General features: G+C 30.4%; 3 protein-coding genes across 5 annotated transcripts; all 3 read right to left on the bottom strand.

Moving 5' to 3' along the window:
* Positions 1-1,864: 1,864 nt before the first annotated feature.
* On the bottom strand, positions 1,865-4,972 carry LOC125424146 (methyl jasmonate esterase 1-like). 3 transcript variants are annotated; one of them, XM_048480758.2, is made up of 4 exons: positions 3,984-4,972; positions 3,648-3,779; positions 2,911-3,220; positions 1,865-2,201 (listed from the first exon to the last, which is right to left on the bottom strand). In XM_048480758.2, exons 1-3 carry the CDS (start codon positions 4,434-4,436, stop codon positions 2,936-2,938), a joined length of 870 nt encoding a protein of 289 aa, XP_048336715.1. In that variant the 5' UTR covers positions 4,437-4,972; the 3' UTR covers positions 1,865-2,201; positions 2,911-2,935. The 3 variants fall into 3 exon arrangements, with proteins under 3 accessions (XP_048336715.1, XP_048336716.1, XP_048336717.1); XM_048480759.2 differs by having other exon boundaries at positions 1,865-2,136; XM_048480760.2 differs by lacking the exon at positions 3,648-3,779.
* A 140-nt stretch (positions 4,973-5,112) lies between these two features.
* Positions 5,113-7,655, bottom strand: LOC107411262 (jasmonate-induced oxygenase 2). The gene is made up of 3 exons (XM_025070712.3): positions 6,995-7,655; positions 5,904-6,231; positions 5,113-5,623 (listed from the first exon to the last, which is right to left on the bottom strand). The coding sequence occupies exons 1-3, from the start codon at positions 7,480-7,482 to the stop codon at positions 5,363-5,365; spliced, it is 1,077 nt and encodes a 358-aa protein (XP_024926480.2). The 5' UTR covers positions 7,483-7,655; the 3' UTR covers positions 5,113-5,362.
* Positions 7,656-11,827: 4,172 nt separating this feature from the next.
* Positions 11,828-14,249, bottom strand: LOC107411254 (protein DMR6-LIKE OXYGENASE 1). Its single transcript, XM_048481610.2, has 3 exons — positions 13,679-14,249; positions 12,484-12,811; positions 11,828-12,212 (listed from the first exon to the last, which is right to left on the bottom strand). Exons 1-3 carry the CDS (start codon positions 14,134-14,136, stop codon positions 11,958-11,960), a joined length of 1,041 nt encoding a protein of 346 aa, XP_048337567.1. The 5' UTR covers positions 14,137-14,249; the 3' UTR covers positions 11,828-11,957.
* Between the last annotated feature and the right edge of the window lie 3,281 nt (positions 14,250-17,530).

The raw sequence follows: 17,530 nt of genomic DNA, 5'->3' as shown, positions 1-17,530 counted from the left end.
CATAGCATTGCTGTTATCATTGTGGCAATAACACAAGGGGGACAAGAATCCTTTTTATTTCCTTTGAAATGGAGGATAGAAATTTTGCCTAATAAAATTGTGTTACATCAGCTCTTCAAATCCAATGCTCGAATTATTGCATTGCATCACATTTAATTTAAGAATAGTCACTTTAGTTATTAATTGGTGCTAAATTTCTTGTATATTTTAAAATTAAAAATTAATTAATAAAATATTTCAATTAAAAATTGAATTGCTAATTAATTACTCTTAATAAAAAATAAAAATAATATGTAATATATTTTCATGATAATTATCTTTTAATAATATTTATAAGTAAATAATAATTAAGAGAAAAGAAATTAAAAACAAAGTTGCTATAGATTTAATAATGGAAGAGATTATGAAAATGTTGATTGTCATTCCAAACATACCTGTAGAGTTTCCACCATTACACCATCAATAGATAAGATTTTTGAATGAGAACAAATTGAATATGATTTTTATAAAGAATATGATATTTAATTATAAATATTATTAACAGGAAATTATCATTGAAATATATTATATATTATTTAGAGGTTTTTTTCTTTAAGATTAATTAAATAGAAATTCAATTTTGGATAAAAATATTTTATTAATTAATTTTTAATTATAATCTATGTAAGAAAATTAGTATCAATCAATGACTAATGTGATTACTTTCAAATTAAAAGTAAAGACATGAAACAATTCTAACCATTAGATCTGGAAAGCTGGTGTGGCAATTATTTTATTTTATTTTATTTTATTTTATTTTTTGGTTCAATGGTGTGGCAAACTTTTGTTAAGCAAAATTGAAACACTCCATTAATAATTTTAAATGGAGAGGATCCTTATCCCACACAGGATGGATCTCGGAATTTTATTGAGGGGATAAGTTATAGCAAATAGGATTGTAGAGATCGATATAGTAAACAAATATAGCTCAATTTAAATAAAAGAGCACTACATGTCTATATGCAATAAAAGTTATTACCCTAAGTAAAAGAATTGAAAACCAGCCTTTAACGCGTAGCATTTTGGTTCACAATTTCACATGATTACTGTTATACCAGCTTGCAAAACTTTTAATTTTATTTTATTTTTTTTGATGAATTACCTGTAAGTGCAAAACTTTGAAGACTTTTTTCTTTTCTTCTAATATATTTGTGATGAGGGTATTTAAATTATTGATTATGTGTTCCTTAACATCATATAATTGTACTATGATTGGTGACTTATGTTCGCAGTACATACTTTTTTATTTTTTTGCTAAAAGAAAATTTTGATAATGGTTCACTTTAATTTTATTGTTGTTGTTCTTATTTTTTTATTAAGAAAAAGTATTTATTGTATTTTTTTTATCATATATACAAAATTTTTCTATTAATTCATTTTGATATTTCAAATTCATAATTTCTCAATTATAAATATAAATACTTTATTAAATAAACCAACCTCATTTGATATATTTATTACATTTTGATACTTGTTCATTTAGAAAGGTTGCAATTTAGATTTTTAATTTTAAAATTTACTATATCGTTCCCGATTTATTTTTTATTTAGTACATATTGAGTCGGTTATCATCTATTTCTTTAATATCAATTGAAAAAGAATTATGTTCAAGATGCTTAACATACACAATGCCAAATCTACTACCAAACCCAACAATAAAAAACATTATTGCATAATTGCATTAGGGTTAAAAAAAAACATAAATATTAAATTTATATAGGGCACACTATGTTGCAAATTAAAAATAAAGAGTTTAACCTAATGGATTTTAAACATCAAAAGATAGGATTTTAAAAATGAAAGCTTAATTGAAAGTAGAGGACTATTAATCTGAAAAAAGAAAAAAATCTAGATTAGAATTCTTTTAAGGTACATAATTTCAATACAATCATTTAATATAGCATGGTTGCTGCCTTTACATATAGGAGATTTATCAAGGACATGGACTTTATTTATTCACCAGAAAAGGAAATCGACTTGATGACTTAATTGAGCGTGTTTGGTACAAGAGAAGAAGCCGCAGTTCGGATGTGTGTGGCTTTCTATCCCGCTGGTCAGCTGCTACCATTACTACCATTATCATTATTGTTATTGGAACTGGAGAGGCAGATAATTTGCAGTGTCAGGATAAGGGGACCAGCCATGCACCTCCCAAAATGCCCCTTCAAAATATATATATTATAGCAAGTGGATTTCAAATAAAGTTTATTTTATATTTTTAAATTAAAATTTATCTTGATCATTAATTTTTATTAATATATCAAATTTTATTTTTAAATGAAAATTTAATAATTATAAAAAAATATATATTAATTTAATAAAATAAAGCAATCGTATTTGAGATTAATTATATATATATATATATATATATTAACATTGATGATGACCACATAAAAAATTGCAATGAATAAAAATGCAGTAGAGAAAAAAAGAAAAAAAGAAAAAACTTGATTAGCAAAATATACATAAAAACAAAGAATAAAAAAATAAAAATCGGAAAACCAAAAACCTTTTTTTTTTTTTTTTTTTTGGGTAATAAACCAAAAACCCATGTTACTAAAGAGTAAAAGCCGCCATAATTATTGTGCAGAAGGCAGTAGCCAAACTATCTTCAACCACAGGTTTATACCAACTGGTTCTGACAGGTTTATATTTATTCATATTTACGTATTATTTTCTTTTTGTGAATTCATATATCCACATATATATATATATATATATACATTTTATGAATAAGAATTTTCATTAATCAAAATTACAAAAAACAAGATGATAAGATACTCCCATCATTGTAAAATAATTGGTAAATTCATATTTACTTATAAAGTAAGGATATTTTATATAACAAGTAATGTAAATGATATGCTGTACCTGTTCAATTAATCTCTCATCACTATTAAGAATATTCCTCAGCAATGGCCTGTAGATGAAAGCATAGCTCTAATGGCTTAGACATCATCACCATGTGATCCGATCCTTTGATTTCCACCACACCATTAGGTTTATTCCTCTCAATCATCCACCATTGGAAGTCCTTCGTTCCCACCATATCTTTTTCCGATACTATATAAACCCGATTAACCGACCCGTATCTCTTTTCGGATACTATTAGTTCCCTGTACATGTCCTCTTCACTAAACAAAGGTCGTGGCCTCATTAACACTGTGGCCAATGCCAGATCCTGCATGTCAGATTAGGGTCATTTATCTAAAAACAACAATATGATTGGACGGTTTGTATTAAAAGTTCAAATAAGTCAATGTTCTCCTTAGTCAATTTTGAGACTATGTTTTTCTTCTAATGCATATTATTAAACTTTAGCGAACAAGGGACATTTTAGTTACAGCCTGAATAATTTCTAGCAATTGAAAATAAAGTTAACAAATTTAATAAAAATTTTGATAAATTTACTCATGACTAACAAATTTAATAAAAATTTTGATAAATTTAGTCATGACTTAAAATAGAGTTAAATAGAAGTAAAATTAAAACATAATGGTGAAAATTGTAATTTCCAAATAAAAACAAATGTGAAAAATAGGGAGGACTCTCTTCTTTTTATATTTGTGGGTTTTGGTCCTTTTGGGTAATGAAAAGCTAAGCCTTACCTCAGGTGGGCTAAACTGATATACTCTTGAAGCCAAGTATAGTGGGCCAAACACAAAAGTAGTTGGAGGTTTATTTGGGCCATTGTCATATGTATAACGGCTGTCCATCAGTGAATTTTGCCTCCTGAATGACTTCAACAAAACACAAAAATTCCCACACATTCAAAATTATTGTTAGATGAACCAAAAGACCCTTTAATTTTATTTTTAATTGTTTTACATAAAAATTTCATAATTTACCTCTTGATTTTTTTCTTTATATTAATTTCTTTTTTGCCAAGATTAAAGTAATATTCTCACCAAAATCGGAATTGGATATGAGATGAAAGGGCATACCTCTTGATTAAGAGTGGAAATATTGAGAGCCGGACCAGGCATCAAAGCAGTGACAAAAACAGCCACAGAAATCTTGTGTGGAAAAATCTCCATAGCTTGAGAAATTGCCAACCCACCAAGGCTATGAGCAACAAGGATTACTCTTTCATGTAGATGAAGACCCGCCATGAATTTCCTCAAAGGCTTAAAGTAGTCGGAAATCGATGGGAGATCATTTGCACGGTTTAGATCGACACCAGAAGCCGCCAGATCAAGGGCTGTGATGGTGTGACCTGAAGATTTTAGCAGGGCTATGAGTTTGTACCAAGACCAAGCTCCATGGCATGACCCATGAACCAATACAAAATGTTTGCTGCTATTTGTTGTAGGATTCGATGATATCCTATTTGGTTTGCACGAAAATATGATCAGAAGACAAAACATTGGAGTCAAATATTGCTTTCTTTGATCCATATGATCCCTTTTTCTTTTTTTTTCTTTTTTTTTCTCTGCAGGTCTGGAAAGAAATATATGGTCTGAATCACGATGGGCTCTTATCCCCCATATTATATAATATGAACTGCTTTATTAATATTTTATTTCTTTGAATTTGACTTGGACATATAAATCCTACTTAATTTTAGATGGGGTTTTCGAAAAATATACATATAATTTGTGTGTGTGTGTGTGTGTGTGTGTGTGGAGTGACCCCCAAAAAAAAAAATAAAAAATTGTAATGCATTATCCTTGAGCTAGTTAAGCTAATAGCTTTAATTCAAATGGAACCCTTCAAATGTAGAGGTTTTCTTCCATTTTAACCAATAGAAGAACCACCCAAGAGCCAAGCATAATCAATGTACTTGCTAGGAACAAATCTCATTCTTCAATTTATTTTCAAATTAAAGTTTTATCAAATTGTGCAGGGAAAACTCGAGTATAATATTAGAGTTAAATTGATTAATTAGTAAGAAAACAAATAGATTCTTCATTACTATATGTGTATTGTCATCATTAGTACATATACTCAGTCCTGCAATGATGGGATATCACCTATGTTACAGAAGGCAGCTGGCACTCTATTGCATATCATATCATTTGAGGTATATTATCAAAATTACATATAATCCAGAGGATTTGGTCGCCCATCATATGAAAATTAATAATCAAAATAAGCTTTTATTTATTTTAAACAAATTTCACCATGTTCTGAAAGACTCTCCCTACCCGAAACAGGCAGGACGCTCTCTATTTGTGTACAACATGGTATCTACAACAACATACAGGAAGCTGGGCTAGCCAACTAATTATTTCTTTTACTTACATGTATATATATATATATATATATACATTCATATATTTATATGGTATAGGGTAGCCCTCCAAGTTCCAATACGGCCTGCTTAATTCTGTATCCTGAAATGGTAAGTCTGTAAGTTTTCAACATTGAGTTTCTTAAAGTTGGTGAGCTTCCTATGAGTGAGGAATTGGCCCCACTTGTATGGCCTAAACTTTGGAGGATTTTGCTCATTAATCAATTCTTCTGAGGGCTTCACTTCAGTGTAGTGTGCTGGGTTGAAGAAGAACGGAATGGAAAACCTTTCCTTCTCTGAGTTCACCATCACTCTGTGCTCCACACTCTCATATTTATCATTGCTCCAAACCTATTCAAAAAAACATATCCATGACCCACTCATATATGCATATTAAGGATCATGATTCTGTTTATGCAATTTATTAAATCCAATTACTTTTAATTTGGATACTCATTAAAGATTTTTTTTTTTTTTTCAAGTTATTTCTGTCCCCTTTTTTTTTATGTCCGATCAATGATATAAAAATTTTACGGTTTTCGCTCTATGCTATCAAATTCTATCATTGGTGAGATAGGAATGGAAATACAAAAATAAGACAAAAGATTGTGATCCGAGAAAAATGGTGTACCTGAATAACATCACCAACATTGATGATATAAGCATTAGGGGCGGGTTTAACACGAATCCACTCTCCATCGGATTTGCGTTTGACTTGCAATCCAGCAACTTCGTCTTGAGCCAGCACAGTCAAAGCACCACCATCTTTATGGCGACCAACACCCAGAGCCAGCTCAGGGGCAGGGCATGGTGGATAGTGATTGAATCTAATAAAGGTGGTTTGGTCTTTGAAATAGTTATTGAATCTCTTCGCAGGCAAGCCTAGGCTGAGAGCTATAAGATCCATCAATTTCAGACTCAACTTTTCCACTTCTTTAATATATTCTTCACATGTTTCCCTGATCATTAATAACCCGACATTACTCATTTATGATTAGCTCATACAAATAAACCAACATCCAATTTTATCTATATATAGTCCAGGATCCCCACACATATGCACTAATAGGCATCTATAAGCACATGAAAACTGGAAAATAGGCTTGTATATGAACGCTGGAGAAAATTCTGGATAAGAGAAAGATTATATATAATGGTTTTCTTATGGAGGACAAATGCTTTTGTTCCTATTAGTCTATTACCAGTAATAGATCACCTATAACTCACCTAATAAATGTAATAGGATGATCATGCATGATAAGAGAAAATCATATATATATATATATACAGCTCTAAAGTTGTCAATCATTAAAGTTCATAATTTTTCTCTTATCTCAGAAATCCTAGACAAAGTTTTATCCATGTTGTCCCACATAAAAATTTGTGAAGGATTCCGGGAGAGAGAATTACCATTAAAGTTTCATATACTTGTTACACTATGCTACTGTATTAAATAGAATGGTATATCTGGTTTCCATAAACACAGAATTGCTATAAATTTTCTTAAATTAAACCGGAGAAAACAATATTAAAAAACATTGCAGATTTAAAACAATTTGCAGAATATCTCTAAAAACCTCTGTTTTTTTTTTTTTTTTATGGCAAGGTATTCAATTGTAAACATAAATTAGAATAAATTTAAAACCTGAATAAATTAATTAAGCAATTCCATATAATAATAATAATAATGAAAATAATTAATTAATTAATTAATAAATTAACCTGAAGTGAGGAGGATATTGAGGCCATTGATTGTGCCAGTGAATGACATCCTTTTCATCAGGGTCAGGGGAAGCAGGGACAATGGTTGGATCTTCCGCGATAAAATCGAAGACCTCCTTCCAATCTCTAACATTCTTGGTTAGCTCGGTGTCAAAGTAACCGCAAACCGACTCCTCACTCCTCCTCACCTTCCTCTTCTCCTCCAAAGGCTGAGCGAAGAACTCCTTCGAAGTCCTGAAGATCTTCTCTCTCAGTTGCAGAGGAACGCCATGGTTGATCACCTGGAAGAAACCCCACTGCTCGCACGCCCTGCCTATCTGTCTCACCACTTCCGCAACGGCTTCATCGGAAGAGGAGGGATCGGAGGAGTTCAACACCACAGGGGAGAGATCGATCAGCGGAATACCTTCGGCTTCGGAGATGGAGAGTGTTGGCCTGTGCTCTGGGTCTTGGATGAAAGCTTGATCGAACTCTGTTACCTCTCCCATGGCTCTGAGACTGAAAATGCTATTGGACTTTGTTTGGAAACAAAAGTAGAGAGAGAGAGATAGAGAGAGAGATAGTATATAGTCTGTCAGACAGTCCCCTGGAAGGTAATATTATATGATGAGTAGTTGGATTTGCGAGAGAGAGATTGGTGTTGAACCTGGACGGATATTGGAAGAGAGTTGGGGACGAGGTTGCCAAGTTTATCACGCTGTGTGCGTTTGAGCGTGCGTGTGTTTTTGGTCTTTTGAGTGGTCGTGGTACTCTTGTCTTTTTACATGTGCTTCCGTTTGTTTTTTTTCTCTGTCAATGATGTCATTGCATGCATAACTTTGTTTGGTAATAATATTTTTACAGGGTTTCTTTGTTGTTTGATTTTTTTCCTATTTAATTACTGTATAATTTGATTATTTCAAATATTAGTTTGTTAATATTGGCTAATAATAATTAAGATTTATTAGACAACTTAATTAACTAGAACAAATTTAAAATGAAAAACAAAAACGAAAACATCAAATCAAATAATTTGAAATGGTTCTAAAGTTGAAAGTTATTTTTTTTATTCTTATGATTATTTGAAATGTCTAATAAATTCTAATTATTATTAAAATTTATTTAAAAAATAAATTAGATGTAATTAGGTAAAAAAAAAAAAATTAAAAATCAAATACCAAATACTAACTCTGTTCCGAACGATAACGAAAAAAATGTTCAACACTTGAACCTTCGATCTTGACGATGTGGAATTAACCACACTCAACCATCATGACCTAAGCGGGTTGGTGATTAAAAAAATAATATATATGTGAAAATAAAACTTAATATGAATGACACATCATTTTTATTTTATCATTATTATTTTTATTGATAATAACATCATTTTATTTTTTTACAATAACAAAATGACATCATTTTACCCTATACTTTATCTATAATTGGATCTGATGGCACTTGGTGGAAAAATAATTTTGCACTTCGATGAAATCATGGCATATCTGTTTATATACCAATGGTGTGAATGATTTTTGCCTTTTTGGTGTCCTTGCCGCCTATCAAAGAAAAGATGATTTTTAGTCCCAACAAATTTCTTAATTGCTTAAATTTAAATATTAAATCTATCATTTTGTGATTAAAAATTTATTCATCTCATAGTTTTTTTAGTTGCAATACCTGATCTTTCCATTAAGCTTCCTCTTGTAACACACTAGTAGCAAAGCTACTTTTTTTTTTTTTTTTGAAGTAAATATTAATAATTATCGAGTTTCCCAACCCCAATATTTAGCCCAAAAAAAAAAAAAAAACCCTTTTAATAAAGCATAACAACATACATCAATTAATTACAAAACTGTTTTTTATATCTAAATTGATATTGAATGAAAAAGTTTTAGCTAATATAACATTTGGTTAAGAAATTTTGGTTATGAATTTGTGTTATTATTTGTGATAACATTTTGTTCGAATGATAAAAATATTGTGGCAAAAAGTCAATTTTCTTATAATTGAGGCTTATACATATTAATGAACTTTGTGTGACAACCTATAGACTTATCTATGTATACATACACATAAAAGCAAAAGTCCTAATCAGTGGTGTTACGTCAAATACTGTCGATCCTTTGAAGCCAAGGGGCCTCAACGATAATTCTAGGCTTCATCGCACTTCATATTTGTATGGGAGCTAATATTTATTTTTAAAATTATTAAAATTTAATTCGTAATTAACGAATGGTGATAAACATATGTGATTTATTATCACAATTAGCCACATCATTAGTAATTGTTATTCTCATAAGTAATAATGTATTCTTGTATATTTTATTTATAATTATATAATGTAAGATTGTTTTTCATATGTGATGTGGATGTGAATGTGACACATTACCTTCCATCACATGCAATGATGTAGTTGGGCTGGGCTTGGCGCAAACCGCCATTAATGAAAGAGATAAATTTCATTTATTCATTTTAGTTTTGTGGTAATTATAATTATAATAAAAAAGCTGACATATAAATTATGATTATGATTTTTTAAAAGTCACTGTGATTAAAACAAAATGAAAGAGGTTTAAATGAAATTTTTTGTTTATTGAAATAGTCGCGGCTGGAGAATGACTCAAAACGGTTTTTTTTTTTTTTCTTCTTTAAAAAAAAAAAAAAAAGACTGAAAACGTTTTTTATGATTTCTTTTTATTTTGCAATAAAGTTGGGAGAACGTTGATGAACTTGAAATTCAAAAAATGAAAATAAATATTAAAGAAAAGAAAAATGATATCCACATAATCGGTGCCTTCTGTAGGACCCATTTCATTTCCGTCTGTTTAATTTGGCTTTTTGTATATCATTAAAAAGAGAGAGGAAAAAAAAAAAAAAAAGCCTCTTTGCTCTTTTATGAATGAATAAAGTAGGTGGTTTACTCTCAATCAATTCTAACATACCCAAAAAAAATTATATAAATTATATATAACTGTTGGAGAAGCCAATAAATATTATTGTTCAATGGATAGTTTATAATTTGACATTCAATAAATATTTTATGAGATCCATATAGATAGAGAAATGAAATGTAAAATAGAACAATATAGAATCTAAATGGTTTTTTTTTAAAAGAGTCCAATAAAAAGTTTTAATATCTACTTACGATCTAATGGGATTAACCCAAAAAAAGTGTCCTTAACTAGATGGTTAGAGTTCAAAGAGTGCACTCTTGGATCTAATAGTTAATACAATCCATCCGTTTAAGCTTTGGAGGGGAAAAACAAAAAAATTGTGTCATCCTCTGTTGGTAAAGGAGCCGAAGAATTTAGACATAGAATTAGAATTCACTACCAAGTAGAAGATGGATAAGACTTGTGTATGCACACAGTGGTTCTCTTTCTTCATTTTCTTAGATTACAAAAAGAACCAAACATGCAAATATATGACCTTCATATCATCCTAAGTAAACAAATTAATTTGTTTCCGTGTGAAATTAAATTTGTGTTTATTCTTATTACGCTTTGTCCATTTTTGGGTCTTTTTTTTTGGTATTGCATTTTTGTTTTTGTTCTTTTGTTTTTTTTGTTTTTTTTTTTTTTTGGGTCTTATGTCATTGCCAACAATTAATTTATGATCAGAGAAGTATATATTCATTCAGCATCAAGATTTTAAGAGATGGGTTGGCTCCTGCCATTAATTAAAAATGGAATAGGATTCAAAAAATTAGCTAGAATTTCTATATTTAGAATCCGTTTGGTATAGCTGGTTAAAGTAGAGCTTTAGTTTAGAAAATTTTGTATAATAAATCTTTTTGAAAAAAAAATTATTAAAAACCTAATAAATATTTAACTGTAAAAAAAAAACTATATTAAATACTCATTATGCTGTATTAAATATTTATTTGGTTTTCATATAAGCTAATGAAAGGAATTTTTTAGAAAAGTATAAAATTTTGACATTTCTAAAACAACTTAAAACAATTATTTTTTTTATTAACAAGTGTTTTTTGAATATTGTCAAATATTTTTATTTTTTAACAAAAAAATTTTTAATTTTCAAATAAAACTTTTAGTTAAAACATTAAAAAAAAAAAAAAATTTACCAAACAAATACTTAACGGACAATTTTGGAATCTGCAAATATCCAAGCACTCTGTGCAGCCAATTAAATCCACTCACAGAAATAAAAGCATAGCTACTTATGGCCCTCTTTTTTTTTCCTTTTTTTCTTTTTTTTTTTTTTTTTTTTTTTTGGGTCTTTTGTTTAGACACCTTGACTCTTTCTCGGTATTTTTCTTTTTAATTTTTTTATTTTTGGCTAGAAGGCTCTTTCTTGGTGTTCTCAGTGTTCCTTATGCATGTCTGTGTCTTGGTTTTTTGGTACTTAAAATGCAGAGTACCGTAAAGATAAATTATCCAGAAACGTCAAACTCTTGGCTCGTGAGTCTTGTAATCAGAAGCAACTTTTTGAAGACCCATAACAATCTGCAGTCAACATAATTTAGCTTGGAAGTCCAAAAACAGACCAAAAAAATCCATTTAGCCTATCTTAAAGTAGGAAACCATATATATATATATATATGCTCTTAACTCTTGCTACCAGCAATATTAGTCGGCTATTAAAACAAAAAAAAAAAAAAAAAAAAAAACAAAAAACAAAAAACCAAAAAAAAAAAAATTGTTACTTGGCCCAAAATAATTTTTAAGTATATGACCAGACAAAAATTATGCTAAAAACTTTGATTCTACTCTGTTTTCTTGTCGAATCTTTACATATGCTTAAGATGTAATGCCACACTGAGGTTCCCTTTTGTAGGGTAAGTATGCATTCCCTCCACAAGTTAATCAGCTTGGCTATGAAAATCTAAATAAATAAATGAAAAGATGGAGCTATTCATTGATTCAGATTCCAAGCCTCTGAACTGTTTATAAACCATACTTTTTATTATTTCATTATAGTTTAACTGGTGGACAAACTTCTTTCTACCCTTATTGCTCTTGATTCACAGTCTAAGATGTTCAATTTGGACGTTCTCCACTTCAAGTTTCTTGAAGTCACTGCGGCTTCTGTTGACAAAGAACTTGCCCCAGTTGTATTCCTTGTACTTGGGACGATTTTCTCCATTCAAGAGCTCCTCTACGGGCTTCACCATAACATGGGTACCTGGATGGAAGAAGAATGGAATGGACATCCTTTCCTTCACAGTATTCACCACCACCCTGTGCTCCACACTTTGATATTTTTCATTGCTCCAAACCTGCAACGTAACAAACCCATTTCTCAAATTTTGGGATATGCATATCCAATGCAATTTCCACATCAAATACTATTTCCATAATCCATATATATGTTAAAATTACCATTAACCCAAGGCATATATGTTCTTACAATGCCTAGTTAAATAATCGAACTTGTTATCATCGATCCAAAAGTTTGAACTGTTAGGAAGTGGACATAACAATGATGACATATATTACACTTGGTTCGCACTTTATATTTCAGAATGTTGCAGGGCTAATGAATAGTACCTGAAAAACATCACCAACATTGACAATATAGGCATTTGGGGTGGGTTTAACAGTGATCCATTCTCCATCTGATTTTCGCTTAACTTGCAATCCTGCAACATCATCCTGGGCAAGGATGGTTAAGACTCCAGGATCCTTGTGGCGACCAACACCTAGAGCTAGGTGAGGGAAAGGGCATGGAGGATAGTAATTGATTCTGATGGAGGTAGTATGGCCATTGAAATAGCCGCTGAACCTGTTTTCTGGCAAGCCTAAGCTTAGCGCAATGAGTTCTAATAACTTGAAAGCCAGCTTTTCCACTTGTTTAGCATACTCCTGGAACACCTCTCTACGTAAAAAGGCAATCAATTTAAGTGCAAGACCAAGTACTAAAATAAATATCTACTTATAGAAGTGCATCCATTTAAATTTGAATTTACTTCAGGAAATCGAATTTATGAATAGAGTGTATCGATCAATATTTAGGCTTTCCTGCGGTGGATAGTTCAGTCATTCAAAACCTAAGTTGCTAATAATTTAGACAATATAAACCATTAACAAGCCATACTACGCTAGTTGAAATATGAACTCAGTTGTGGATGCTCAAAACTAACACAGAGACAATTGGTTAAAATTCAAATGGTTTGGAGAGAAATCTTGAATTTTCTTCAGGAACTCGAATTGATGAATAGCGTGTCAGAATTTGTCAATCAATGTCTAGGCTTTTGCTATGGTGGATAGTTCAGTCGTTCAAATCAAAACCAAAGTTGCTAATAATTTAAACAATATAACCCATTAACAAGCCAAACCAAACTAGTTGAAATATGAACTCAGATGTGGATGTTCAAGAACTCACACAGAGCTTTCTATAAATAAAAATTGGTTAAAATTCAAATGGGTTGAAGAGGAATCTTGAAAACTCTAACCCACTTGAAACTTATTTCAGCTGACCTCTTATTTGTGCCATGGAGGCTTTTGGGCTCAACTCACCAAACTTGACAGCCCTGTGGTTCAGGTTCTGTTCTTTTCTTCCTAGAAGTTAAATATTGTTTTGCAAGTATTTCATATTGCCCATTCAAATTTTTTCTCAGTCCAATTAGGCCAAACTTTAGTTCAACTTCATTCGTATATATATATATATATATATACATATATAGCTGCTTATAAGTATTATCTGATTTGAAAATCTATCAGATTAAGAAGCAAATTAAATTACCTAAACTCCGGAGGGTACTGAGGCCACTGATTAGTTATTGTCCTCACCCCCTTATCATCAGGCTCAGGTGAAGCTGGGATCACAATCCCATCTTTCACCAAAAAATCAAAAAGTTCCTTCCAATCTCTAACATTTTTAGTATGCTCGCAATCATAGTAACCCAAGGGGTTCACCTCGTTCCTTTTCACCTTCCTTTTCTCCTCGGATGGTAGCTCAAAGAATTCCTTAGCCACCTTCTCAACTTTCCTCTGCAATTTCAAAGGTACTCCATGATTGATTATTTGGAAAAATCCCCATTCTTGGCATGCAAGGCCAATCTCCGAGGCAAGTTTTTGGGTGTCAGCAATGGTCAAAGCTGAGAGATCAATGGTGGGTATTCCATCACCAACAGGTTCAGTGGATTTGAGGTTGGGCCTATGTTCTATGTCTTGGATGAAGGCTGAATCCAACTCTCCCATGGCTATGAATCATGGAGTTGAAGAAACCGATCAAATTGTGTAAAACTCACGAGTGGTGCATACATATATCTATATATATATATATATATATATTACCTCAACAAAAGATAAGGCTTCCAACGCGTTCATGAAGCGCGTATGTACTACACTCTGAAGCTTGTGGGTTGGGGGATCTAGAAGGTTGATAAGAAGAAAAGAAAAAGCATTTGGGGTGTGTTTAGTAAATAGGATATGTCCAGATAGGATAGAATTGAACAGAATAGGTCCGGATTAGATAGAATTAAACAGGATAAAATAGTACAATTCTGTGTTTGGCATAGCTTCAGACTGAATGATGGATTAATTATCCCATATTTAGTGCAGATGAGATGAGATTAGACTATTTTGTATTTTTTTTAAAAGTGAAAATTTTAAAAATTATATTTGTATTTACAATAAAAAAATATTATATTTAATTAAAGTTGTAAATTTATATATTTATATTTACATACAAAATTTGATTTTTTTTTACACCCTCAAATTATATTAAGATATGATTTTAGAAAAAAATTAAAATTAAATTATAACATAGGGTTTCATAAATAACAATTAACTAAGAGTAAAAATAATTTAATTTCATATATAACTAGAATAATATATATTATATATTTATATTCACAGCCAATATCTTAGTTGGCTAAGATTTTGAGACCAGCCAATATCTTAGTTGGTAACTATTGTTAATGTTTACATAATTTTGAGAATTTCTTTCATATATATATATATATATATGGAAAATGGTAGATGGTTTTATTCTTGAATGGCCACAACATCGTTGAAAATTGAACCCAGCTTTAAAATACATGCATTTAAAGTAACTCTATCAAAAAAGTAATCATAAAAGCCATTGTTTATGGACGCCAAACTCAAAAATAAATAAATAAGATAACCACAACATACAACCTATACATTATATTGGTTACAAGTGGTTTTATTAAAATGCTTGGCAATCTACAGGATTACAATAAGCAAATCAATTAACACCTATTTCACTATACAAGATGTGTAAAGATTGGTGATACTACAGAACTTGGCATAACAAGCAGACTAATAGTTTCTGAATAGCTCTTCATAAAAGCTGAGATACAACATTTCACATGGACGATCCAAACCAATTAGGCAGCAACTTCAACATCTTAAAAACTGATTGTGGTTGTGAGACTTAAGAGACTGGAACTTTGCAGCATATATTAAAAATATCACTTAGTGGGGCATGATCACTTGTACCTTCATCTTTCCATGCATACAGCAGTTGCTTGCCTTTGAATACAAACATACCACCCTGATTCACAATCAAGAAATTCATGGACACAGATTAATACAAAATCAACTTTAAGTGTATATGTATCGTTAGTAGTACCAAAATGAGTTAACATTCAATGGAGAAGCTTTGTATAAATTTTTCCCTCTTAGATTTAGTGAATACCCATCCATATCAAGGCCAAGTTTGTCAGGATCCGTCCAAAATCTCTTCCCGGAACCCTAGACAAGCCCTGATCCCAGAAAAATCCTACCGGACCCTCCAATGGAAAATCCGACAGAACCTCCCCTAAGGGTTGAACTTACTACAAATTTCCTGCACTGAAAACACACTTCTATATACACTATCTTATTCCTTCCACCTTACTACAATTTATTTCCACAATAATTAGCACTTTCATAAATTAAACAGGGAACTAATGCAGTATTTAATAAAATAGATCCAATATAGTATACAAAACATCATAAGGTACAATTAAGTATGAAAGTTATACAACATAGGATGGAAAGAAATATTACAAATAGAAATAAATGAAAAGAAAAGAACTCCTCGAAACACGACAACAACAAAGGTCAAGCTCGCTCCAGACGAACGTCTACCAATCCTTGTACCTAGGGGAACGGATTTAAAAATATAATATGCTAATCATCTCAGTGAGTGATCCTATCTAATATATGATTATAATAGTAATAATAATCATAATACACTTGATTAATTAAGAATAAATAAATAAATAATAAATTAAAAAACAATATTTTCCTTCAAAACTCTCACCATTCACTTTGTTGGAAAGGTTCTCCTTTTTAAAACATTTTCACAAAACCCAATATTTTACCCCCCAAAAATCGAGAAATAATAAATTGAATAAATTGATAATAAATCCAAATACGAATAAAATAATTTAAAATACTTGTATTAGAGAAATATAACATAAAAGTGAAATTCAATATATAATTCATAAAATTTGATTTAATAAATCAAAATAAACTGTGTCAAAAACATAATTAAAATAGTTACAAACAACCATGTAAAATAAGTGGTAAAAATATTATAAACTTCGTCTTGAAATATTTAATCAATCTATATAATAAAAATATGGCAAGATGCATTTTAAAAACATTGATTTAAAATAATTGATATAAAATATGAATAAATACATTTTAGAAAATACTAATTGGAAATAGATGGTAAAACAAATTAAATACGTTTAATTTAAATACGGCTTTAAAATTTTAGAATTTGAAATTTATATCTGAAAAATAATACTTAACGCACCACACTATATACCAGTGATACCCTACGATATCCAGCGTTCTAAGCACCGTCCGGTAGGAGGTTAAAGAGAGAAACTTGCATACTGTCGCTTTGGCATCCTGACAGCGCCGCTGCTTAAACCGTTATTCCGGCCATGAAGGGAGGCTGCTATGGCCAATATCAACCTTACTTGCCTTCGTTCCGATGGCAATTCAAGGGAGACATTACAACTTACGCGCTCATCCACATATACAATACAGAACATCAATACTGTATGAATGAGTCTAAAACAAATAACCAACTTATTTTTAAAATAACAAGTTTTTCCAAAACTCACCGTGGAAATCATACCACTTTTCAAATTCACAATCCCATATTTTTCTTTAATATTATCAGCATAAATCCATCAATAATATATATATATATATATAATTTTTCCCAAATCATAAAATCAATCAAACAATATTTCCAGTGCATAAATATATATTTGAAGACATCATAATTTAAACCAATATTTTTCTTGAAATCTTTAAAATCATCTCATGCCAAAAATAATATTAAAATTCATCTAGAATTCAAGTACAATTAATTTGATGAAACACCTTGATCAAGCTTAATAAAATCAATTAAATCACAATAATAAAAATCAAGAATTTCCTTAATAAATCAAACCTTAATTTAGCATCAATAGGCATATATATATATATATATAAAAGAAATCACCAAAATTAAGAATACAAATGACTACAATTAGAAATAAATTCCACCACATGAACATATTTTCTAAATATTAAATTAACACAAAATAAATATAACTAATCACCCAAAAATAGTTTTAAA

This window comes from Ziziphus jujuba, chromosome 9 (genome assembly GCF_031755915.1).
Source record: "Ziziphus jujuba cultivar Dongzao chromosome 9, ASM3175591v1".
Lineage (NCBI taxonomy): Eukaryota > Viridiplantae > Streptophyta > Magnoliopsida > Rosales > Rhamnaceae > Ziziphus > Ziziphus jujuba.
This window is presented reverse-complemented; position numbering and strand designations above follow the sequence as displayed.